Below are 26,924 nucleotides of genomic sequence, written 5' to 3'. Positions count from 1 at the left end.
CACAAACTCTTTAAGAAAAAGCATCCTGAAAACATCACAAATGTGACATTAGTGCTTAAGAGTGTTATCTTGCCGAAACCGGTTTGGCTCAGTGGATAGAGCGTCGGCTTGCGGACTGAAAGGTCCCAGGTTTGATTCCGGACAAGGGCATGTACCTGGGTTGCGGGCACATCCCCAGTAGGAGATGTGCAGGAGGCAGCTGATTGATGTTTCTCTCTCATCCATGTTTCTAGCTCTCTATCTCTCTCCCTTCCTCTCTGTAAAAAATCAATAAAATATATATATATATAAAAAAATAACAAAAAAAAAAAACCTTAAAAAAAAAAAAAGAGTGTTATCTTTTTTTTTTCCTCCCCCAAAAGCTTTCTGACATAAAAAGGAAATAACTCCAAGGAGGCCTATAGCATAATCACATTTTCCACTACTTTAATTAGTTTTCTGTTAACCTAGCCAGGCTATACTACTTGGTGATTTAATCAAATGTGAATCTACCAGGACAGAAAGGCTGATGTTTCCCAATAACTGGTCTTTGGAAATTTGTGTGACTCTTGGAAATTTCATTTTCCTTTCTACATCTTTAAGCTGTGGAGATAAATTGCCATAAGAATCTTTGAAATTTTATGCAAGGTGTTCAAAGATAACAGGAAGCCAGCACTTATGAGAAATAAGTGCTTATTAAGAAATTGTATTTATTAAATAACTTATAAAGAAATAATTGTATTTAGTAAAGAAATACATGAAAATGGTTATATGAAATCAAATGGTCCCAAAAGTCTAAGTGACAACTAAAAAGTCCCCTGCTCACCCTAACCGGTTTGGCTCAGTGGATAGAGCATAGGTCTGTGGACTGAAGGGTCCCATGTTCGATTCTGGTCAGGGGCATGTACCTTGGTTGAGGGCACATCCCCAGTAGGGGGTGTGTAAGAGGCAGGTGATCGATGTTTCTCTAGCATCCATGTTGCTAACTCTCTATCCCTCTCCCTTCCTCTCTGTAAAAAAAAAAAAAAAAAAATCAATAATATATATATATTTATTGCTTAAAGTATTACAAAGGATATTACATATGTCTCCTTTCCCGCCCCACCCTTGACAATCCCCTGGCCTCCCCTACCCCCCAGTGTCTTATGTCCATTGGTTATGCTTATATGCATGCATATAAGTCCTTAATAAAATATATTTTAAAAAATAAAAGTCCCCTGCTCTGTTTCTCCCTAACCTCAATTGTCCTTGATCATTTGCTTGAGTATAGATTTATCAGTTGAAAATAACTTTGTTCTCAGAATTTAAGGTACGATTCTGTTTTTTTCTTTTATTCCCCCTCTCCTGCCTTCTTTCCTCCCAAGCATCTCAAATTTGGTGGGTCCAAAATTAAAATCAAACTCTATCAGAAAATCCCATTACCTCCAACTTAAAAATATATCCTGAATCACAATTTCTTCACTATACTCAACCCCTTGGTCCAAGTTGCCATTATCTCTTACCTGAACTTCTAATTGGTCTTTCTGCTTCTGTATTTTTTTACACTGTAAAATATTTAAGAAACTATGTGTGGCTTTATACTTTTTACTACATAAAAAGTAAGACGATCTTAACACACATAGTTAATCATAAACATATGGAATTGGTTTAGGTGTTTAGCATTCACTGGTCCTGTGCTTGTCAGTAGCTTCTTAATGCAAACACTGGGTCTCTAGCCAGAGCCGAAGTATGCTCAGCCCATCAGAGGGCAGGGAATGGGTGACCCTGTGAACAGCCCTCAAACAATGATGAGTAGGGGATAAATACTCCAGTTCTCTTCCCCTCCATTTCCCAGATATCCCAGCAGTACCCAGCTTGTTACCCAGTGGGAATCGGCTCACTGACCTTGAACTGGCTTCCCTTCCCAGTTTCACTTTTCCATATACCAACCTGTGCTTGCATTTAAATTTTAGTCTTGGGATCTGCTTTTGGGGGAAACCCAATCTAAGACAGTCATGTATGCATTTTCCTGTCGCTGGCCTTTCAGGTTGTTTTTAGTTTTTCACTGTTACAAACAAGGCTGCAGCATATTTCTACAAATCTCTTGATATATATGTAGGTCTTATCTTGGTATTTATCTGTGCGCAAAACTGCTGGGTCAAAGGGTGTGTGCATCTTCATTCTTAATAAATCTCGTCAGCATTTTAAAAGGCTTAGTGTGAAGTACTGGTGAGAAGGCCACCTCTGGTGCACATGGGATGGTTCCCTTTTGCAGTTTTAATGTGCATTTCCTCAATTACTAGTGGGAATGCATGTCTGTGCATGTATTTATGACATTTGTGTTTCCTCTTCTCTGAATGGCTTGCTTCTTTTTCTTATTAATATATGAGTTCTAAAAATTCTGGATACTAATAATTTTCTGATTATGTTCCTTGCAGAGAGCTCCATTATTTTCTTGTGGTTTCTAAGTCTTATGCAGAACTGATTTCTATTCTGTGTGATCTTTTTTTTTCTCTATGAAAGATTTTTAGGAAATTCCTTTTTACTCCTGATGTTCTCTATCCCAATTCTACTGCTGAATGTAAAGGGCTCAATTTATTATCTTAATTAATTTTTCATGAAACTAAGCCCATAATAGTTCAAAAAACTGAATCATAATAGACATACCTAATGCATAAAAATAATGCACCCAACTGCGGATACTATCTGTCAACAGTTACAGCATAATTTCAAATTTTAAAAAAAGGTGCAACAAATACTCTTGTGTCCATCCCTTTGTTCAGGATTAATTTCTAGAGGTTCTGTGCCCAAATCCAGGTTATTTTGAATTTTAATTGATATCGTTAACTTTTACCCTAAAAAAATTTGAGCCAATTTATAAGGCAAAAAATGCTATTTCTTTGGATACCTAAAAATCCAAATATTAACATGAGGGATAAAACATGTTTTAATTATGTGAAGTTTATTTTCTAACTTACTAATTTTGGTTTCTTTTAACTTTTAATTTTAGCCATATGCTTGTTATTAGATTACCTTTTGTGTGTGAAGAGCAGCTTATTCTTATTTAATCATTGTAACATCCCATGGCATCTCACCCAAGATTACAAACAGAGTTTTTAAAGGTCTCAGGCCTTTTCTTTTAATTATCAAAAAAGTAGTCTCCTACCTGCTTCTTACTATCCCTATGGAATATACTGTAGTTCTCAACTTAGTGATTCTCTGAGTGAAGAGAACTTTTTTCAGAAGTGTGATACGCATAGAGTAATTCTGGTCCCTGTTTTGATTGATCTACTTCTCTTTTAATATCTAAGTTCTAATTCTTCTGTTTACAATCCATTTCTGACATTTGGACAAATTTGGCCAGCTCCTTTCTTTATAGGTAACTAATGCTACCAGGGGATTCTCCCATTGTGGTTTCTTGGCATATATTACCCTAGGCAGGTGCTAGGGACCTAATCCTCAGAATTTCTTGAGGATTCAGACAGTTACAACAACAGATGTTTCACAAATGTTGTGGTTGAGATTAAAACTAATTAATAGAAATACATTGCTTAGAAATAATTATCCACAGATCTAAGTAACAGAAATATCTTTCTCTAATGTTAAATACATAATTGTTTGGAGGGGATGGGGAACAACTTGAAATGAATCAGACAACACCTTCACATTACTCATTCTTTTCATATACTTCAAATTTGTACTTAATGCCTTTTTCCTCCTGGACATCAGAAAGAACACCTGGGTACCTGTAAAAGAAATATATATATAATTAAATAATGTATCAATTAAAACAAATTTTTAAAAGAACAGTTTATTGATTTTTGAGAGAGAGAGAGAGAGAGAGGAAGAAACATAGGTATGGGAGTGCAACATCTATTGGATGCCTCCTGCATGCCCCTACTATTTATTAAGCCCACAATCTACGCATGTGCGCTGACGGGGAATTGCACTGGTGACCTTTTTGGTGCACAGGACAATGCTCAACCAACTAAGCCACACTGGCCAGGGCAATGGTCCACTGATTTTTGATAAGGGTGTCAAAACAATTTAATGGGGGAAAGAGTAGTCTTTTCAACAAACAGTGCTAGGACAACTGAATAGCCACTTACAAAAGAATGAACTTGGACTCGTTCCTTACACTATACCAGACCACAGACTTAATGTAAGAGTTGATATAATTAATCTTAAAGCTGAAAAGTTCTTTTAAACTAAAATGCTACAAGTTTTCAAAATCAAGCAGTTTCATGCTAAAATCACTACTACATGGTAAAGCAAGTGTAATCTCTTCTTTCCATCTCCACCACTGCTATCTAAGTCCCTTCATCTTTCATCTGAACTACTGCAACTAACTGGTTTCCCAGCTTCACTTCCCTCTAGCCCAGGGGTCCTCAAACTATGGCCCGCGGGCCACATGCAAATACAAATATTATATTTGTTCCCATTTTGTTATTTTACTTCAAAATAAGATATGTGCAGTGTGCATAGGAATTTGTTCATAGTTTTTTTTTTAAACTATAGTCCGGCCCTCCAACGGTCTGAGGGACAGTGAACTGGCCCCCTGTTTAAAAAGTTTGAGGACCCCTGCTCTAGCCCATTCTCCATAAACAGCTAGAACAACATCACTCACTTCAGAACCTCCTACCCGGCATTGGGTCTGATCCCTTTGGGTCTTCCCCGTGCTCACAATGCTCAGTGGCTTTCAAGGCTCAGGGAACATACCAAGCTTGTTCCCATCATTGGGTCTCTGCACTGGCTATTTCTGGTTCCTGGAGTGCTCTTTCCTGCTCTAAGCATGGCTGGCTTGTCATTTAGATCCTAGTAATAAAACTGTTGTAACTAACCGAGTTATTAATTACAGGATAGAGCAAAGGGAAGGCCAAATATTATAGGCATGTCATTTCGGCAGCTCCACCAGGAACCTAAAGCTTTACACTCCCCAGGGAGCCACTGGTCTATTCCTTGAAAATAGCTGGGGGAAGGGACAGGACAGGGAGAATAGATGCATGCCCAATAAAGTTGGGGTGTCCTTGGGAAGGTGCCTGTCAGTCTGGCCTGGGAACAGGTCATTGGACAGAATGGGCGTGGCCACCTCAAGGGCGAGAAATTGGAGTATTTAATCCTCTAAACCAGGGGTTCTCAACCTTCGTAATGCCGTGACCCTTTAATACAGTTCATGTTGTGGTGACCCCCAACCATAAAATTATTTTTGTTACTACTTCATAACTATAATTTTGCTACTGTAAACAATATGTAATTATATATGTGTTTTCCAATGGTCTTAGACGACCCCTGTGAAAGGGTCGTTTGACCCCCAAAGGGGTCGCGACCCACAGGTTGAGAACCACTGCTCTAAACAAATGAGTTTGCTCTCTTGGTTTCCCTTGGCCTGTTACTCTTGGCTCCTGGCTTGCAGGGCTCTCTTGCTCCTGCTCCCTGGCATTGGCCCACATGGCTGACCCCCCACAGAAGTGGACTAATGGACTGTAACTAGCCTGATGTTGAAATGGACCCTGATGCAACATGGAACAGAAACTCTGGACACTGGTTTTGCTTCTAGCTCTATTGAAACCCCAGCTACACTTCTTCCATGACTGGAATGGGGCTTTGGAAACGCAGGGATGTAATTCCACACAAATACCTTTTGGCCCTTTAAATACAGTTCCTCATGTTGTGACCCAACCATAAAATTATTTTCATTGCTACTTCATAACTGTAATGTTGCTACTGTTACGAATCGTAATGTAAATATCTGATATGCAGGATGGTCTTAGGTGACACCTGTGGAAGGGTCGTTCGACCGCCAAAGGGGTCGCGACCCACAGGTTGAGAACCGCTGGTGTAGACATCACTCTTCAGAGAGGACTTCTCAGACTACACACAATATTTATCACATCACAGTACTTCAATTCTCCACACAGCAACTCTTGATGTTTAATCTATTACTAGTAGCCTGGTGCATGAAATTCGTGCACATTAAAAGGGAATTAATTAGAGGAAATATTTTAATATTGCTATTTGCCCTTTCTCTATAATAGAAGTGTCAGAGATGAAAGAAAATTAGTAAAACGTATATGAAAATCTCCCTCCTGTCAGTCTGGGGTGCACCATAGGACCCAGAGTCAAGTCCCCGTCCACCCACGTGCACCTTGAAATTGTGCAAGACCCAGACCCGGCCAGCCTCACCCCCGTGAAGCTTGGCAGGGCAGGGGGGCGCAGTTTCAGGCCCCTCATCAAGTCCCGCTGGGTGGGGGGTGCAGCCTCAGGTCTCCTGTCAAGCCCTACCGGGTAGGGGGCGCAGCCTCAGGTCCCCTGGCCCTGAGGGGGCGCGGCCTCAGGTGCCCCGGTCCCGGCGTGAGGGCACAAGGGCGTGACAACCATTTGCATATTAGCTCTTTATTATATAGGATTTGCCACTCTAACTCTCTACTACAAAAATGTAATCTGGAAAATAGTGAATAGCATCTGTTTTGGAAGGCAGCTATGCTAACCACTATACCACCAACGCCCCAAGCATCTGTTTTGGTAAACACTCTTTCCCCAATGCTCAGGACAGTGTTTGATGCTGAATACAATTCCCATAGAATGGACTAAGGACTACTCTAGATTTCAGTAAAATCATTAAAACTTGAACATTCCCAAGTCTGTTAAAGCAGAATTCCAATAATTTTCTATAGTATTTGCCTATAAAAACATTACTACCCCAAATTCAATCTGAGAGACATACTCTCCTATAATTCTTTTTTTTAAAAAAAATATTTTTTATTAATTTCAGAGAGGAACGGAGAGGGAGAGAGAGATAGAAATATCAATGATGAGAGAGAATCATTGATTGGCTGCCTCCTGCATGCCTCACACTGGAGATCAAGCTCACGACCCGGGTTGTGCCCTGACCAGGAATTGAACTGTGGCCGCCTGGCTCATAGGTAAAAGCTCAACCACTAAGCCACGCTGGCTGGGACCTTTCCTATAATGCTTAAGCTGTAAATCCAAAAGTGCTTCAGAATAATATATAACATTTTACTTACTTTGGGAGAAGTTTATATTTCTCCAAATCAATTTCTGGGAAAAATGTATCACTTTCAAATTCCTGCATGATCCTTGTCACAAAGAGTCGCTGAGGGCCGGGCTTGCTCATGGCTTCCTTTGAAATAAAACAAAAGTCATCAATTTCCTTAATTATCTGTGTCAAAAGAAACAGAACTCAGATTTTTGTGTTTTAATTATATAGTCAAATTTGTACTAGGTATTAAAGAATGCTATTTAAATATCCCATTCTTTACTTTAGAGCCCTGCAAAGTAGTCTTATTTATGTTGAGAATGGCACTAGTCATTATATCTAATTATAAGAGTGAGTTAAAATATATTCTGGCCTCAAATTTGCTTATATGAACTCTTTTTTCATTTAATCGTTCAGTTTTGTCTTTTTTCTTTGGTGGTTGCTTAGGAATTAAGAACCCTGAATTGTCTAGTTACTGGCTATAGAAAAAATTACATATATGTCTCTACACTAATAAAAGAGAAAGATGCAAATTGACCATTCCTTCACAACGCCCACCAGGAGTGAGTATGCAAATTAACCCAACAAAGATGGCAGGTTAACTTGCATATGCAGGCGCCACCCCAGCCACTCTGGGCCTCTGCGCAGCATGGAAAGGCAGAAAGGTGGCTCCGGGCCAGAGCGAAGGCGGTGCTGGCAGCCAGGGGAAGGAAGGCTCATTCTTGCATGAATCTTCGTGCATTGGGCCTCTAGTAAATAGATAAGATAGTACACTTTCACAAGACTTTGCCTAATAAAAACATCAAGGGCCCAGTTGGTTGGTACATTTACACAAAATTTAATAATGTTTCCATTTCCCCAGGAGATAGTTACAATGCTAGCAGGTAATTTATTCTTCCTCTTGTTGCTAATGATTGTATTTGGCCTCATATTGTTAATGACTTTTCTAACTAACGCCTATAATACTGTTGATAAAAAGTCATGAGTCCTAGCTGCAGCTCCAAGAAAGCAATAACTCTGGCTTGAAAAAGAAAAAAAAACATATATAAATATAATTTTAAGGGAAGTCCTCAGGGGAAGTCCTTCTCCTTGAGTTGGACTTGCCCGTCTGGCTCCCCAATATTTCCAAATTATCTCTTGTCTCTTGTCTCCTTTCTTTCATCGGTGTGTGGCTCCTCTTCCAGACCCCAAACCCTGAACCACGCAGAACGTGGAGGGAAAACACATCAACAACATCTGGTGCCTGAACAGGTAATCTGGAAGTGAAGGTTTTGCTAGAGCGAAAAAATGAAGTTTCACCGGCAAGGTGAGGAACAAAGAAGTTACCGTAAAGAAATATTAAGCTACAACAGGAATCCAAGAGAGAAACTAGCCAAACTAATGAGGACCTTGCGCCTGGAGCTACACTATGCAGCTGCAAAAGCCACAGAGAGCAGCGACTCCAAGCAGTCTACTGAAGATGAGGAGCAGGAGGAGGATGAGCCGGACAGCAAACAGCCCAGAGACCACCTGGGGCACGGTAAAGTGAAGTATGGTAACAATTATCTCAGGTAAAAACCATAGTTTCATGTTGGTCTTGAAAAGTGCATTCTCCTTTACCTGGGAAGGACAGCACAGTTGTCCCAAGGTCAGAGGGCTCCAGTTAACGTGTCCTTGTTGACTAAGTGTTTTGGAGACCCAAAACTGTGATTTAGATAACATACCTAAGTTTAACCCAGGTCACCCAAGGGCTCTAGACCCAAAACTGTAATTTAGATAACGCACCTAAGTTTAACCCAGGTTACCCAAGGATTCTAGTTACTGTGTTTACCCAAAACTGTAATTTAGATAGCATGCTGTTTCTGCTTCTGTAAACTGCTCTTTTTTGCAAACCAGGTTCCTCATTCCAAAACTTGTGACAGCCAGTTTAAAATTGAATTACCATGACCTAGAGCAAAGAATATCATTACATGGTATTTTTCTACAATGTACAACAGTATATTATACATTTATCCCAAACAAACTTACAAACTAATTTTTTGAATGTTTGGCAGCAATTTAATAAGGATATGAAAGGATTTATTCCCTTCCACTGTGTGGAGGGCCCCCTGGGAAGGCACTTGAGCATTCTGTATTGACCTCTCTTGACCTATTTGCCAAGAAGGTCCCTCTTCTCACGATTCAATTGCCCACAGCTGTTGCCTGAGTTCTCTGTTCTTGCTGAGGTCATGGTGGCTGGTGCCATGGATCTGTCTCTCGCCCAATGGCGTGAGCTGGGCCCTCTCTGTAGAAGAAACCTGGGTTCCCCATGATCAATGCTGGGGCCCCAGGCGAGGGGACCCAAAGGCAGTTGCTGGGCGTGGAGGCCACAGGGGCATAGGCTACCAAGGAGACAGAACTGAACCTCACATAACCCTGCTTGGCCCCGGAGGATGGCTGGTTAGTCAAAGACGGGTAAGATTCCTCAGGGAGGAACGACCTAAGACAAGCACAGTCACAGAGGGGCCTCAGGGGAGAACTTGGGGGTCAACAGAGGTGGGGCACAGAGCCTCACCCCCCCAATTATGCAGGGGCTTGAACACTCGCCCCTTCTGAGGGATGTCTCCTGCCCCCATGGCTGCTTATCGCTTCCCATGCCCAGCCCAGATCAGGACCCAGATAACAGAAAGAGACTTGGTCCAGCTCAGATTGGGACTCAGATAAGAAACTTGGCTAACAGCAGCTACCCTATATCTAAATCCAGCCTAACAGGAATGCTCAGGGACTTCTCAAGGATGAAAAATAATCCTTTCCATTAATATTTACAGTGTAAACTAAGATTGATGTTAGAGTATTAAATTTGACAGTAAAATAGTAGTCAAATTTTCAGATTAATTAAAATTGGCTCAAGAATTTAAAGTTATCTAGACTGCATTATAAATTTTCCAAAAATCCTTTTAATAATTAAATAAAAAAAGCGGAGATAGTGGAAAAATACCATGTAAAGAAAAATATCCTGTAACTAAATTAAATTTAGATAAAATTTTTCATTTATAATGCTAACAGCGAGACACCCAGGAAAACACACATAGTGTCAGGGAAAGCCAGGGGAAGATCATTTTAAAGAAAAGACCCCAAGTAAGGTTTTCTTTATTAACCTTTGGTTGAGAATACGTTTGTATATTTTCAGAAGAACAGCTCCCAGACCATGTGGATTCCTGCAACAACAGATCCCAACTGACCAGATTGCTCCAGCCACAAAGACAGGAGAGACAGTTCAGAGATGGAGATGGTGAAGACGCCTTGCCATGCTAGCAGTCAGCAGCTGTGCGTCACTGCAGGTTGTCCAGGACCAAACCAGAGAGGGTCGGACCTGCATTGCCACCATTTATCCACCATCCAGAACTAGCATATCATTGCTGGCATGTACACATGAACTGTCGGACATTGAAACTTGGACTCAGAACTGTTGGACATTGGAATTGGGACTTAAACATTTCCTGTTCTTATATGTTTATTTCTGGTCTACAGATACAAGATTTTTTAAGGAAAAAAGAAGGGGGAGATGTCAGAGACCACCTATTGTCTTCACTAGCAGAGAAGCATAGAGACCCCAAAAGCTGGTGACCTTTGAAGCCCTAGCAAAGGTCGGAGCTGTGCACCACCCAGCTAATCTAGATAATGGTAGCTGAAGCATCCTCCCCACCTTTACTCATGTAAATCCTTATTGATAAGATAGTCTGTGTGTCACTGGAACCTCCCTGCCTAAGGGCTATCCCATAGCAATAAAAGCTTGGCGAGGCTGAAAAAAAAAAAAAAAATATATATATATATATATATAATTTTAAGTGTTTGTTATATTTAAAATTCCAAATAAGGGCACAGAACAAATTTTACTTTACTACAGCTTAGAGTATTATATCATTTATTCTCTTGACCCAAACAAGTAGATATTCTTCCAATTCTTGCTGTACCACAATTTAGGAAAATTGAGCCGGACTAACCACTGCAGCTTTTGAAAGTCTGTATCAAAGTTTATGATGTTTGGCAAACCTTTTCTGTAAAGGGTCAGATAGTAAATATTTTAGGCTTTGTGGGCCATGTGGTTTCTCTTACGTTTAGGCAAATGCAGCCTCAGACAATACTAAAACCAATGGCTGTGGCTGTGTTCCAATGAAACTTTATTTATAAACACAGGCTAATTGACCCACTTTGGCCAATAAGAAGAGAAGCCTAAATGTTCTACAAGCTAGTGTGATGTGAGGTAGGTGGATAATGCAGAATTATAACCTGGAGGTTCTACTTCCTTATTATTTACTACACATAGATATATCAAATTATATAAATGAATTTAATTTTAAGTATTTATATTGTTTAAAAGGTTGTAGAAAAGGAACGTAGGAAACAGTTTTTGTAATCCCATCTAAGATCCTGGTATATGTCTTCTTTCTCAAATAATTTCAGTGCACATATTACCACAAGCCCCCAAAGGGTAGGAGCTGATTTTTTTCCTTCCCATAAATATTAATCTTTCCTGAGTGTTTTATTTTTATTTATTTTTCAAAAATATATTTTATTGATTTTTTTTTTTTTTACAGAGAGGAAGGGAGAAGGATAGAGAGTTAGAAACATCAATGAGAGAGAAACATCAATCTGTTGCCTCCTGCAAACCCCCAACTGGGGATGTGCCCACAACCAAGGTACATGCCCTTGATGGGAATCGAACCTGGGACCCTTCAGTCCACAGGCCAACGCTCTATCCATTGAGCCAAACCGGTTAGGGCATTGAGTGTTTTAAAAGCGTAGAAAAATTCCTTTTACTTTCCTCAAAATTTTTGAAAGCTGTAAGTCATTTGCTGTTAAGAAGAATGAATATTTTCTTTTACTTACCTATGACATAAAATAATGCTTTTTGCATACCCTCACATTATATGAAAATTTTTGAGGCAAAGTTTTCTGCTTTTAACAAATTCATATACCAGTCAGGGTACATCAACTGAGAGCCCCATCGCTTTCTCAGTAAGAGACATTAATCCTCGAAGAAACAGGGCTAACTCAGTGTATCAGTGCACATCCAGGGAATAGAAAACAGTGCAGTCCAGTACGATTCTAAGGGAAGAATTTAGAATGTTTTTTAAATTGGGAACATTAACTATGTTGAATTGGAGATAAACTGGCAAAGACTTAAAAACTTACTTTTATTGACAATGTGTCTAACTTACAGCAGGGAAATGTGCTTCTTTGCTCAAGACTTAAAAAGTACATATGGCAGGGAAGCTAAAAGAAAGTAGAGTGGGAAAATTCTTTGTATTTATAGATAACTTTACTTACCTTATAAACGGAACTGCCTCCTACTATCCAAACCATATCCACTTTATTTTTTAATTCTGGTTCCTCAATAAGTTTTAAGGCATCATCCAGACTTTTGGCAAGAAAATGAGCTCCTTTTGGAGGTTCCCTGAGGTTAAGAGAAAGAATTACATATAATTTCTACAAAAGCCATTCATACTAGTTAAATAATCTGTATGGGAAACAATAATTATAAAACTAAAATTGTTATATAAATAGGAATCCTCTCAACAATAAACAGTTAACAGCAGTATGGCCTATGACCAATAATTTAACCCACATTTGTGTATGTATAGTCCACAGTGAATCAAAAAGAAAATACTTCCAATATCTTGAGATATTTATGGTGGAAAAAAATCAGAACAGTAGTTGTCTATGGAGGGATGGCTGGCCCCGCCCCCTGGTCAAACTCCAGGTGGAGGGGACAATTTGCATATTAGCCTTTTATTATATAGGACAATAAATATTCCATTGTATGGATATAGCATATTTTATTTATCTTTGATGAACATTTGGGATGCTTCCAATTTTTAGATGTTATGAATGATGCTGCTGTGAGCATTTGTGTACAATTTTGTGTGGTCATATATTTTCATTTCTCCTGGGTATATACCAGGAGTAGAATTGCTGTGTCATATAACTCTATGTTTAACCTTTTGAAAAAGTGCCATTTTGTTTTCCAAATGTGGCTGTATAGCATTCTTTTTAAAGCCACAACTTGATAGTATAGAAAGCCATGAAAAAGCATTTTTCCCCTAAGACGTATTATGTAAATAGCTACTCAAAATAACTAGTATGGGCAGCAAATTTTGGGATTATCTCAAGGATTCAGTTTCTTCTCACATGGGGAAGAGGCTGGTGGTGAAAGATTGTCTCTGAAAATTTGCAGGAGCAATAGTGATTTTCATGTGCAAAGCCTTCCCCTTTTATTCAGGACCCAGTAGTACCTGGTACACAGTAGGTGTTTAGGATATGTGTGGAACTGACCAGCAATTGACCAGGGAAGCAGAAGGCAGGATTAAAAATAAACTCTAAATTTTTTCCCTAATTGATATCCCTAGTTCCTTTGTATGCTTGACAATGACGACTTTACATTTTCTGCCTATAAATAAAAAGTGAAATACACCAACAAATATTTTATATAAATATATATTTAACAACCAGACCCAATTACACATAGCACAGAGGGGTCATAAAGAAATTAGACTTATCGTTTGAGGAGATTTGCTGTCTCAAATGAACATCTCTCCCGCTGAGATTTGTTTGTTTTACCTCAAGCTAGTCATACGTAAACTTTAGTATTCAAGAATATGTTTTTAACAAGTTCCTGGAAATGGCAATACAGTCTGTAAACTTGGATTATACCAAGTAGAGGGTAATCAGAATATCCTAGCAACCAGGAGAAAGAGAACAGTATGAAAATTGAGGAAAATGGCAAGATGCATCTTACCTAATAATAGATAAACATGTAAATTGACCATACCTTCACCACACTAACCATCCAATCAGAAGAGTATGCAAATTAACACAACAAAGATGGTGGTTAATTTGCATATGTAGGTGCGAAGTGGCGGAGCGAAGACCGAAGGCGACTCCGGCTGGAGCGAAGGCCTGGGTCCCAAGTGCCGGAGGAAAACCAGTGCTGGCAGCCAGGGGAAGGGAAAGCCTATTGCACGAATCTCTTCGTGCAACCGGCCTCTAGTATCAATATATTCCCCATCACCCAAAGACAAGCAATGCAAATATTCTCATATACTTTCTCCCAGGTTTTTACCTATGCTACTTTAGGAGGGATCTGTGAGAAAATCTATAGAAGCCTGAACCGGCTTAGCCTATGTTGGTGTCAAGTTTTTTCCTTCCTATGGTTTGATGGTCTTTGATGTGTTCACTTGGCTAGGCTATAGTCCTGTTCTAATCTAGGTGTTGCTGTAAAGGTGTTTTACAAATGTGACTCAAGTTCAGAATGGATGGCTTTAATCTGGGTGGGATTCAATCAGGTGAAAAGCCTTAAAAACAGAGCTGAGGCTTCTCTGTAGAAATTTCACCTGCAGACATCTGCTTCAGCCCTTGAAGAGTGCTAGCCTCCCCTTCCTGATGGCCTGCCCTACAAATTTTGGACTTGCCCAGCCGGCCCCCACATCTGTAATCCAATTCACTGTAAGTTATTGTTATGATCACATTAGTAGTTCAAGAAACAACAAGTACCATGCCAATCCCAAACTTTTCCTTAAGGTCTAATTCAGGCCAATCACTCCCCCAAACAAACAGACCCCCGAGGTTCAGAGAATTATTTTCATGGGTTAGGACCAATGTAAACAACAACAAAAATATAGAAATCAGGATATATCACAAGTGGGATAAATGACATGGAAGCTACGGTGAAGGCAAAAGCACTGGAGTTGATTTCATAGGTAGTTTTAATGCTATTAAACTTCCTCCCCCGCTCCTGTTCATTTCCAGGCAACAGGAACTAACTCTATTAGCCTGGAGGGCAGAAAAATTCATAGCAGAGGACAATTGGCTGTACAAAAAATATGTATTTTTTTTTTTAAATATGTATTTTGATTCTTTGTGCAACTGAAAAGATTTATTAATTTACATTATATAACTGATATTTGACCCTTCTGAATTGAATGAGTAATGGTTCAAGGAAACCTGCAATTCTGTTATCATAGTGAGATTTAATGCAACTTTTTAAGGTGATGAAATCACCCACTTAGGCAGCAGAATAAGTTGTAACTGCTTATTCATTTTCTGTAATCACCTATGTAGTATTAAGCAGCTTCATCAATAGCTACATTCATAGTATTTTATTTTGTCATATACTGACCTCAGCATAAGAAATGGGACATGGTTTTCTTCTGCTGAATTTATGTGGTGGTACTTACTTGAGTTCTTTACTGAGAACTAAATTAATCCTGTCCTTTAAAGGCCGATTCTTCTTGGGAATGGAGAACCAGGTCTTCCTACCCATAATCACCAAATTCTGTTTATCTATAAAATCACAGAGAGAAGAGATATATTTTGGGAGTATATATGTGTATATATATTCATATATTTGTATGTATGTATTTATATAATTATCATATTGACATCTAGTGGAACTGCTTTAAAAAAATTAAAAATTTTAACAGCCTTACCAAAATTTATCATTTATCGCCCATTATCTAAATATAGTAGTTATTTTTCCCTTTGGCTTTATCCAATTTATATGTAATATAGTTTTAATCAATTGCAGTCATGTATAATATAGTAGTGAAAAGCAAAGATTCTGTTATCTACTAAGCAAGTCTAGTTAATCATCTGTGCCTTACTGTCCTTATCTACAAATGGAGATAACATACTAGTTCATACTTCTAGGATTGTGGGGATTGAAGACTTTGAACAATGTTTGACATCTAAAAAGTACTGTTCAACTGTACTTTTAATACAATAGTACTCATGTTTGTGTACTTTGTAGATTTACAATAATAGTCATACTTTTAAATATAACTGCTTAATATCCCATTCAATTAGCTAAAATACTTTCAATTTGGAAGACCTGGGGGTGGGTGCGTAGGGGTTGGGTGGAGAGAGGTAAAGAGGGAGGAAATGGGAAATATCTGAAATACTGTCAACAATAAAAAATACATATATAAAACAAAATAAAATGCAGACATATTTTGCAAGAATAAAATAAAATACTTCCAATTTGTGCCTCTTTCCTTAAAAAAAATTTATATATAGAGCTTCCATTTCTGGTAGAATTTAGGAGAAAAAGCCTTGTGAGTCAGATCTCTGGATCAAAGGAATACACACATTTATGATTCCTGAATTAGCTTGATTTTTAAAAAAACCACTAATATTTACAAACGACAAGTAGTAAGATTAGGCATTTTTCCATATTTTGTTTCCTATTTCCAGACTACTTAGGATTTTTTTTTAATCTAAAGATTTTTAAAAATATATTTTATTGATTTTTTACAGAGAGGAAGAGAGAGAGATAGAGAGTTTAGAAACATCGATGAGAGAGAAACGTCAATCAGCTGCCTCCTGCATACCCCCTACTGGGGATGTGCCCGGAACCAAGGTACATGCTCTTGACCAGAATCGAACCTGGGACCCTTCAGTCCGCAGGCTGACGCTCTATCCACCGAGCGAAACCGGCTAGGGCATAATTTAAAGATTTTTAATTGATTTTTAGAGAGAGAGGAAGGGAGCCGGAAAGAGAGAAACATGGACTGGCTGCCTGCTGCACCTCCCCCCCTCACCAGAGTTCAAGCCCACAACTGGGGCATGTGCCCAGATCTGCGTCTAACCAGCAACCTTTAGGTGCATGGGACAAGCCCAACCACCGGAGCCACACCATCAAGGGTTAGACTACGTAGGATTCTAGAGGGTGGTTCATTTCAATTTTTTGGCTTCAAGCTCTTGCCATTTTTGTCTCGTCAGTGACCTAAGTGCAAAGTCCAAGAACTTGTATCTGCTCTGCTCAAGTTATGATGCACCTGCTCCTTTCTATTTCCCTGTTTACTCTGCTATTCCTCCTCCTATGACCAAATATTCACCTTAGGTTTTAAATGGGTATCCCCTAATCCAGCCATGGGCAAACTACGGCCCGCGGGCCGGATCCAGCCCGTTTGAAATGAATAAAACTAAAAAAAAAAAAAAGACTGTACCCTTTTATGTAATGATGTTTACTTTGAATTTATATTAGTTCACACAAACACTCCATCCATGCTTTTGTTCCGGCCCTCCGGTCCAGTTTAAGAACCCATTGTGGCCCTCGAGTCAAAAAGTTTGCCTAATCCCATATTCTTTTCTTTCGTTATCCTCTTCTCTTTAATGTCTCAATTCACCTAGTACCCTGCGCCTGAATATCCTACAAGCACCTCAATATAGTTACAATTGCACCCTATTCTCCCTACCACCCAGACTCAAACTGAAAACTACAGAGTTCATCCTTGATGCCTTCCTAGCATCACCTTTAACTTCTTCATCTCCAAATCGAGTATCATGTAATCGTTCTTTGGACTTTTACCCTCGCCACCGCCTTAGTCCAGGCCTTACCGCGCCCGGCGGCTATTTCAAAGGCCCCCTCTGGTCTCCAGAGCCAACCTCTATCTAGCTGCCAATCTGTCCAATACGTCAATTGTACGCAACCCACATAAAATGTCAAAGAACGTTTATTTTTGAAAAAGTTTAATAAACATTGGGAATTCCATACAGATCAACGGTCAGACAGAAAGAAGGTCCTGCTTAACATGGAAAACTACTTTTAAGTAAAATTTGCACAGGTAAAAAAAGACCCTTGGGGAATCTCGATCACTTACAAATCCCGTTACCTTTTGCTGAAGAGGTTGTGGTCATTCTTTGGAAATACTTGAATTCATTCCTACAAGTTAAAGAAACACAGCGTGACTCAGATCGTTTTTCCGTGGGCTCCAGCTCTACCACCCCGACAAAAAGTGCGAGGAACGGGGGGGGGGGGGGGGGGGCGGGGGTCTCCAGGACTGGACTTTGTTCCGGGCAGGGCGCCGCGGGGAAAACGCCTCGCGGGGCGGCAGGAGCGGGACGGAAACCAGTAACTTGGCTTCCCGGCTCCTGGCGCGGAAGGAAGGCCTGGCCCAGCCCCTGGCAGTTTGGGTCGCAAGTCCAACCCCAGCGCCAACCCATCCAGGTGCCTCGATCTAAGGCAGCTTGCACACCGACCACCCCCGGCCCGGCAGGTACCTGAGCGGGGGCCAAGGCAGGTCTCCGTTCTTGCCGATGCCCATGTTCTGGGACACAGCGGCGATGCAGTTGAGAGTACGAACCATGACGGCGGCACCAAAAACCTCGGAGCTTGCTAGCCACACAGGGACTTTGAACTGAGCTTGGCGCCAAATTGTGGCCATCCCGCCCGCTCGGTCCCATTGGCGCACGCGAGGCTACGCCCCCGCCCCGTCCCCGCCCCGGCGCAAGGCGGGGGCGCGACGTGCTCGGTCCCGCAGACACCCGGGAACTGGGCCGCGGGGTCGCGCGCCGACTGGGCCGTGCTCCTGGCTGTCCGTCTCTGCGCCGCGATGTCGCGCCGAAAGCCACCTGGGGGCGGCGCGGCTGCCGCTGGCCCAGCCCCTGCAAGGCAAGCGGTTTTGAGCAGATTCTTCCAGTCCAGGGGGAGCCTGAAATCCACCTCCTCCCCCACCGGTGCGGTGGAGGGCGAACCTGACGCTGACTCCGCAGCGCCTCCAGCGTCCACTTTCCAGCCTCGGTCGCGACCACATGTGGTGGGTGTGGCCCAGGACTGGGCGGGCTCACCGGGGAAGGGGCGGGGCCAGGGGCGGGGCTTCTGGGTGGAGCGGGAGGAGGCGGGGCCCGTGCGCGAGAATTAGGGAGTTGAAGGTGCCGGAAGAGAAAGGGGCGGATCGGGCCGGTGAGGAGGGGAAAAGCCTGGCCAGCCTCCATCCTGAGTGTAGTTCAAAGATTGCAGTTTCCACTGGGAAAATAGACTTGAGGCCAAGATCACACGGATTCTTACTGGCCGACCAGAGACAGGAACTCAGGTCTCCTGACTCCCATTCTGATGAGGGCGGGGGCCTCTGGGCCAAGGATACATCTTTTAACCTACATCCAACCCTCCCCCCACCCCCTCCATTTTGTCCCTGGATTGAATGTTAAGAGGAGTTTTATTTATCTTATTTATTCGGGTCTTATTAGGTGCCTCCCTTCAACTGACTAAAATAAGTAGTTGTGGGTTTTTTGTTTGTTTTTTACCAGGGACACTGCCCCTCGGGGGAATGCCTAAGGGTGAGCTCTCACTGGGGTCCCTGATACAGTATTTCTCAAACGGAGGGTGTTGAAGGGGATTGCAGATTGGCTTTCAGCCACCTTCTAAGTTTTAATGAGGGTGACAGCTTGGCTGCTTCAAAATCTTGTTTCCTTAATTTATATTTTTTTCCATAGAGTGATTGGTTCTCTCCCGTTTTAGTTTTTTTTTGACAGGAGTCTACATTTTTATGAATTCACCAAGATTTTATTTTATACCCACCATTTAGAGGGTATCTGATGAAGGACTTAAGTTTTTGACAGGCTTCCTGCCAACAAATGTTCACAATCTTGTGGCATCTTCAGTGGTGAACATAAAACAAATTACAATTAACATTTCAAAAGTGATACTGTTCTTTTATTGTCTATCTAATTTCACCTTTACTAAATAGTTTTTCTCTTAAAGGTATTTTATTTAACATGTGTAATATAACTTGAAATAGGTGAAGGCTGCCCGAGTAAAGGTGGCAGCCTTGGTTCTGATTAATTCTAGCAGGGCTTGAGAAGCTGAGGCTCATGACCGGTCAGTCTCCACCTTGTCTTTGATGATGGTAAAAACATTCACCCATAGGTCTTTTCAGAAGTCCAAGTAGGTGATTGTAGAAAGGAAGGATGGCAAGGATGTTGCTGTCATTCAAAAGTAAGGTTTAAATTATTTTGCATACATAGTGTTTTGAGATTAGAGAGATGATACATCATTTTCTCACTTTCCTGATACAGGTTGCGGAAATTGACAGAAGTACAAAGAGACCACTAGAGGATGATGGGCCTGTTAAGAAGAAAGCAAAGAAAGCCCAAGAAAAGGAAGGGCAAAGTGATTCAGTAACGTCTGGGAACCCTGGTGAGTTCTGTGGCAATGATTTTTTCATTCTCACCCGTCATGGCTCTGATATTCTTGCATTATCCACAGGGCAGAGGAGACGATTTGGAGAGTTTTGCCATCTTTTTCCTTTGTGGAGAAAGGCCTCCATTGTGCTTGAGTAGAGTGGCCCCCTCCATAAGTGGTGGTGGTGTATGTTAGGAGGTGGGAAGAGGTAGGGGCTGGAGTTCTGCAGTTTGGCTGGAGTTCCGTCTAGGTAATTTTTGTCCTGATTATAAAAGTAAAGCATGTTTGTTGTCAGAAAAAGCAATACAGAGATGTAGAAGGTTGACAGTGAAAGACCCTGTAACTCCTCCCTTTCAGTGAGGCCTCCTGCTAATTTGGAGGATACGGTATATTCTTTGAGGTTTTCCTATTTATACACTTGTATATGTACACACATAGACCCACAAATTAGTTAATATCTTATAAGTTGTTTTATATGTATACTAGGGGCCCGGTGCACGAAATTCGTGCACTGGGTGTGTGTGTTGGGGGGAGTGTCCCTCAGCCCAGCCTGCCCCCTCTCACATACTGGGAGCCCTCAGGCGTTGACCCCCATCACCCTCCAATCGCAGGATCGGCCCCTTGCCCAGGCCTGACGCCTCTGACAGAGGTGTCAGGCTTGGACAGGGGACCCCCATCTCCCCCCGATCACTGGCTCTGGCCCCCGCCCAGGCCTGAGGCCTCTGGCCCAGGAATCATGCCTGGGCAGGGGACCCCCATCTCCCTCTGGTCGCTTGCTCCACCCCCCGCCCAAGCCTGACGCCTCTGACCCAGGCTTCAGGCCTGGGCAAGGGGACCATCATATCCCCCCAATCCCCGGCTCAGCCCCCCACCCAGGCCTGATGCCTAAGCCAGAGGAGTTGACCCTCATCACCCTCCGATCACCAATCACCGGATCGGCCCCTTGACCAGGCCTGAGGCCTCCGGCAGAGGTGTCAGGCCTGGGCAGGGGACCCCCAGCTCCCGCGGTTGCAGGCTCCGCCCCTGCCCAGGCCTAATGCCTCTGGCTGAGGCGTCCGGCCCGGGCAGCGGGGACCCGCAGCTGCAGTGGCCCCGCGATCATGGCCTCCGCTTTAGGCCCAGGCAAGGGACCCCTAGCTCCCGGGACTGCCAGCTTCGACCGTGCCCAGCTCCCATCGCTGGCTCCACCCCTACTTCCTGCTATCACTGGCCAGGGCGGCAAAGGCGCCTGATTCTCCGATCATGGCTGGGGGGCAGGGCAAAGGCGGCCCCAGGGCCGCCTTTGCCCTGCCCCCCAGCTCTTAGCTCCCCCCTGGGTTTCTGATCACTGTCAGTGGCAGGGGGCTTCTTCCTGCTTTCCCTTTCGCCTCCCTGCATTGTGTCTACATATGCAAATTAACCGCCATCTTGTTGGCAGTTAACTGCCAATCTTAGTTGGCAGTTAACTGCCAATCTTAGTTGGCAGTTAATTTGCATATAGCCCTGACTAGCCAATGAAAAGGGTAGCTCGTACGCCAATTACCATTTTTCTCTTTTATTAGTGTTGATGTTAATTTACAACTATCTTTTTCCGCTTAGCAGAACATTTGGACGATTACCAATGTCAGGACATGTAGATCTCCCCTGTCCTTTTTTTAGTGTGAAACTGCTTTTTCTGTATGCGAAAAGGTCTTGGATGAAACCATTCCTGAGGTCCTAGACCTCTATATGTGATGTTGGATATATTGGTGGGTGAGCAGATTTTTCTCTGGTTTTGGCCTGGAGAATTTGTGATAAGGGAAGACAGAAAATGCTTCTTTTTTTATTACCCTCATACCTGAACTGATATAAGCCTTTCTGAACTGACAACAGCTCAGGAATGAAGCTTTGTGGTAGAATCTTCCGTGGGAGTAGGGCAGCAGATTAGGGAAGGATGGTAAGGAGGGCATGAAAGTGCTCCATCAAGGGGTCTCACCACACACATACTAAGTCCTTGTCCCTAGGTCCACATTGCTCCAGATCTGGCTAAATGAACTCTGAAGCTTGTAGAAATAAGGTCATAGAAATGGAAGTTTTTGAAATATGAACTTTACATACAGTTTACTTAAAAAAAATAAATAAATAATGGGAAGAAAACTGGAGCATCCACCAGCCAGAAGAGTCGCTGGCTACTTCATCTTAAGCTTTTTTAAATTACGGTTGACATTCAGTATTATTTTATGTTAGTTTCATGTGTACAGCGTAGTGGTTAGACATTTATATAATTTATGAAGTGATTTCTCCTGATAAGTCTAGTACCCACCTGGCACCATTTATAGTTATCACAGTATTGTTGGCTACATACCACATGCTACACTTTACATCCCCATCACCTCACGTTTTTTAACATGTCCGTTTTAGATATTCCTTCTTTTGTAAGATTTGCACCCCGCCTCCATCTTAGGAAATTTTTAAAAATATCCTTAAGATGGAAGCCCTTGTATAATATACAAACTTACACTGTTGAAGATTGATTCAGGTATATATTTGGAAACAGAGAGTAATAGTAAATAGGATGAATATATACAATTGGAGGGATTCAAATAGACATTTTCCTAGCCATGAGATTAATAGGAGATAAGATAAAGTATACATCTGAAGAGAGGTTTAAATAGAAATATGAAAAGTTTTAAGCTTGCCTTCAGAGTGTTTTTGCTTTAAAAGGGAAGGTAAGAGATGATAAATGCAGCCCCAGTTTCCTTCTATATAATAGCAGCTACCTAAGTAGTATTGCTGTAAAGGGTAAAATAACGTTTTCTGTTATATAGCAAATAACCAGTAAATGTACAGCAAATAATCAGTTTCCCTTCTTTTATGGATTGATTGCTTCTGGAGTTAATGCTAATTGGCACACTATGATAAGTGCTGTGGAGAGATACGATCTGTCACAGGAACATAGAGAAAGAAAATGACCTTTAAGCTGGGGAGTTAGCAGAGCGTTTCATGGGAAAGGTAGCTTTGAGATGGCTCTTGATGAAAGAGTATAATGTTGACATGTGAAATTGGGGGCCAGGGCTTACCAGGGAGAGAGACTAGCGTGAGCAGAGCTGTGGAGGCAGGAAAGCAGGTGTGTCTGGAGTGGTGAGCTGGTTTCCTGGTGCACTCTTGGATTCAGTATCTTTAGGTCTTTCCATTGAGCTGGTCAGAGTTCCCAGTGCAGTCTCCCAGCTCCCGCCTAGGGGAGAGCTTCGTTCTGCGAAGTGGCTCTCAGAAGAGGTTGTGTTTCTCATCATATAGTCAGACTGTATTTCCATTAGTGTGTCCTAGCATACAGTAAGACTGTATTTCCATGAGTATTCTTTTGTCTTAGGCACAGTACTGCATCTCAACTGGGCCTGATTTACCTTTTCCAGAGAATTCTGCAATCCTCTGTTGATGTGGAGGAAGGACAGCCGTCCGTGAACTTAGAGTAGGCTAAGGGTATCTAGGGATCAAATTCCTTGGAACCAGCCCTCTGTATTTTATGGTAGAATCTCCCTTCATTCCATTTTCAGAGCTACTGGTGCCCTAATTCCTGAACCTTTTAAGCATTTTATGTTGTGAATATAGGACTGGTTCTTGGTTTTCTTCACTACCCATTTAGACTTTAGCTTTCAGGTATGCTAAATACGTTTTGCTCATTCATTTTTTTTTTCATTTTAGCTTCAGATATTTCATTTGCAAGTCTCACCTTTCCTTTTTTTTCTGTACTTATGGGCAAATAAGTTTTTTGTATTTTGTTTTTTTAAAGCAAAACCCTGTAGTTTCTAGTGGGCTTTTAGGACCAAGTGAAATTAGAAATATGTTTCAAGTATGCCATCTTTACCCTGAACCCAAGTTTCTTTATTTCCTTATCAATATCATAGCTAGAGTCATTGCTTAACACAAAACTCCCTCTTACAAATTCTGTGCTGGTGATGAATTGACATGAGACAAAATACTATTGTTATATTTTTTTCTGATTTGTTAACTAAGAGCCAAGGAAATGTCTGAGGACCAGGATTGTTTTAAAGTCTCTGGAAAAATTGAAAGAATTCTGCTGCGATTCCGCCCCTCCTCAAAATAGAGTCCAGAGGGAGCCTCTGCAGGAGAGATTTGCAGTTCTGCCAAAATGTACCGATTTCGACGATATCAGTCTTCTGCGTGCAAAGAATGCCGCTTCTTCTGAAGATTCCAAATCTCAAACTAGTCAAAAGGTATGTAATAGTTATATCCGTGAATACCCAATACCTAGAATAGTAGGTTCTGAAGTGTCTTTAGGTTCTGTGGGTCCACTCAGGGAATGGTTCCCAAACTTGGCTGATCACTTGAATTAGTTGAACGAACTTTTACTTTTTTTGATTTTGAAATCCCTAGAGATTCTAATTTACTGTGTATTAAGGAGGAATGAATTGGTTTGTATTAAAACAAAATAAAGCAAAAGCCTCAAGTGATTCTGATGTATGACCCCTGGATCAGGAGCTGTTCACTGACTTAGGGGATTCTTTGTTTATAGCACAAGCACAGTTTCTTAACAGTCCTCCTTATAGTTTCCATGATTAGCCTGGACAGTCATGATGGCCAACTTATATTGATGTTTTGAGGTTTTCAAAGGTATACCAACTGAATATGGGTCCTTCTACTGTTTTATAACTTATTAATGTTTTTCATCCTTGCAAAATCTGGGAATTTAACTCTTGCTCCATCATGGAATTCTGCAATTCAGAATAGTGGTTTTCAGCCCACCTTTAAATTAGAATCCCTGGAGAACTTAAAAAAATACTGATAGCAAGAACTTTTTCTTAAAATTATATATTGGTTTTCAATAAGAATTGAGCATGGGCATTGTTTAAAAGCTCTCATTTTAATGTGTAGTCATGGTTGAGAACGACTGAATTAGAGTTTTTTTAAATTTACATTTATTTGAGTGATTTAAATCTAATGAAATCAATAGATTCTTTCCTCAGAAAAATATCAAGCTAAAACCTATTGACTTACCTTAGATCATCAGGGAAAAAAAGGTGTTTTGTTCTTATTTTTAATTTCTTTTAATACTTAAAGCAGTTAACCAGAGTGTGGTAGTCACAAAATATAGAGGCCATAAACCAAAGAACTTATAAACTTATATGCATAGCCCATGGACATGAACAATGGGGTGGACCTGGGGTGGGGAGGGTACAGGCTGAGGGGGGGAGTGGGAAGAGGCATAAAGGAGGGGAAAATGGGAGACATTTGTAATACTGTCAACAATAAAATAAATGAAAAAAATAGAGAGAGGTAAAAAAAAAATTTGTCTATTGAAGCTCACAATTTATTAATTGGAGGATTTGCTCTAGGACTTCACAAGAGTCTGTCTACTATAGCTTTATGCATAGAATGACCCACTTGGCATTTTTGATTCATAGAAAATTAGAAGACACCAGTTAGGAGGGACCCCTAGAAGTAGTATAGGGGTATTATTACAAGTGATAGCTGAGTATTTGATGGCATAGAAGGGTAAAGAGAAGTGGAAAAAAGCTGCAGAATGAACTTAAATGCCCTGTGGTCTGAGACCCTTAGTGTGGGGTCAGCAACCCCATAATTGTTGATAGGTCCTGAAATTTCCATCTTATTAATCTGATCCCTCTGAATTGTCAAGATAAAGTTAAATTGAGTTCAGAATGCCATCTCTGGGAATATGAAAGAGTACAATATATCTGAGAAGTATTTTTCCTCAAGTGGTGAAAAAAATGTTGCTTAATACTCAAGGATACAGATTGACTTAAACATACATGAACCTTTTTCCTGGATACCTATTCTCATTCCATATATGAATAAGGACTTTATAGTAAATCTCCCCCCCAGATTTTTAATATGTAGTATTCTTAAAGTTTACATAAAAATCATGAAAATGAAGTAGAAAATCCCCATCAAAATTAAAAGCAAATACTTTGTCCAGTCTGATAGGTTGACCCACTTTTCTCTTGGCACACCTCTCCAGAGCTAACTGTTGTGTTATTGCTGATCTTTAGAAGTTTGCTGGGCTACACTTTCAGATAAATTGCGTCTGTACCTGCTGTCCCCGCCAAGGTGAATTTCTAAACGTTTAGAAAATGCTAAGTACATGTTCCTGGGTTTTCTTTTGGACTGGAGTTCCCCTCTTTGAGCCATATAGGGCATTTCTCTTTATCTCTTTACTTACCCTGTTGGTCCCTAGTTTTTAGGTCATAGTTTAAATTCCAGGGGTAGTTGGTAAGTTTTTTCAGATGTTGGCAGTGACACAGTGACAATTAGAAGTTGGATTTATCCTAAAAATTTGTCTCATAAGCAAGGAATTTGCTCTAAGCTGTGAATTGCAATTAATTATGGTTTTCATACAGGAAAGCATAGATACAGGATACTAATGTTGAAAATGTAACCTTGTAGTTTATGCTTTCCAAAAGTTCTTTATTTTTTAAAATATATTTTTATTGATTTCAGACAGGAAGGGAGAGGGAGAGAGATAGAAACATCAGTGATGAGAGAGAATCACCGATTGGCTGCCTCCTGCATACCCCCTACTAGGGGATCGAGCCCACAACTTGGGCATATGCCCTTGACGGGAATCGAACACGGGACCCTTCAGTCCACAGGCTGATGCTCTATCTACTGAGCCAAACCGGCTAGGGCCAAAAGTTCTTTATTTTTTTTATTTCATGAAGAATACTAGTAATAAATTAACTGTGTCATTAAATTACACATGGACCTCTTTCTTTATTAAAAATGTGGAGAAGCACTAAAATCTCTAAAGTACTATCACCCCAATAAATTTGATAAAAAAATAAAATCTTTAAATTACAACACTACTTTTCTAAAAGTTCTAATCATGGTTCTTTTTGGGATTATTTATGGACATACTATCTTTTAGACTGTGCTTGGAAATGTAGAATATTGCAACTTTAGCTGCTCACATGCCTGTTGAAAGTGATTCTGCTATAAAGAGACAGATTCATGCCTGCTGACTATGCCTTACACACCTGGAATAAATAATGAAAAGGAAAACATTAATTACAATAGGTTTAATGAAATTAAATGTAAATAGAAGTATCCAAAACA

The 26,924-nt window shown here is 41.0% G+C and overlaps 2 protein-coding genes across 2 annotated transcripts in view; one reads left to right on the top strand and one right to left on the bottom strand.

Moving 5' to 3' along the window:
• Positions 1-1,315: 1,315 nt before the first annotated feature.
• Positions 1,316-18,139, bottom strand: DHFR (dihydrofolate reductase). Its single transcript, XM_059694215.1, has 6 exons — positions 17,975-18,139; positions 17,587-17,636; positions 15,151-15,256; positions 12,245-12,371; positions 6,984-7,099; positions 1,316-3,704 (listed from the first exon to the last, which is right to left on the bottom strand). The coding sequence occupies exons 1-6, from the start codon at positions 18,136-18,138 to the stop codon at positions 3,626-3,628; spliced, it is 642 nt and encodes a 213-aa protein (XP_059550198.1). The 5' UTR covers position 18,139; the 3' UTR covers positions 1,316-3,625.
• Positions 18,140-18,306: 167 nt separating this feature from the next.
• Positions 18,307-26,924, top strand: part of MSH3 (mutS homolog 3) — a 139,091-nt gene continuing 130,473 nt past the window's right edge. Inside the window, exons 1-3 of the mRNA XM_059694214.1 lie at positions 18,307-18,510; positions 19,769-19,889; positions 23,847-24,067. Coding sequence (XP_059550197.1) covers positions 18,307-18,510; positions 19,769-19,889; positions 23,847-24,067 — 546 coding nt within the window. The remainder of the gene's footprint in view (positions 18,511-19,768; positions 19,890-23,846; positions 24,068-26,924) is intronic.

Source organism: Myotis daubentonii, chromosome 4, assembly GCF_963259705.1.
Source record: "Myotis daubentonii chromosome 4, mMyoDau2.1, whole genome shotgun sequence".
Lineage (NCBI taxonomy): Eukaryota > Metazoa > Chordata > Mammalia > Chiroptera > Vespertilionidae > Myotis > Myotis daubentonii.
This window is presented reverse-complemented; position numbering and strand designations above follow the sequence as displayed.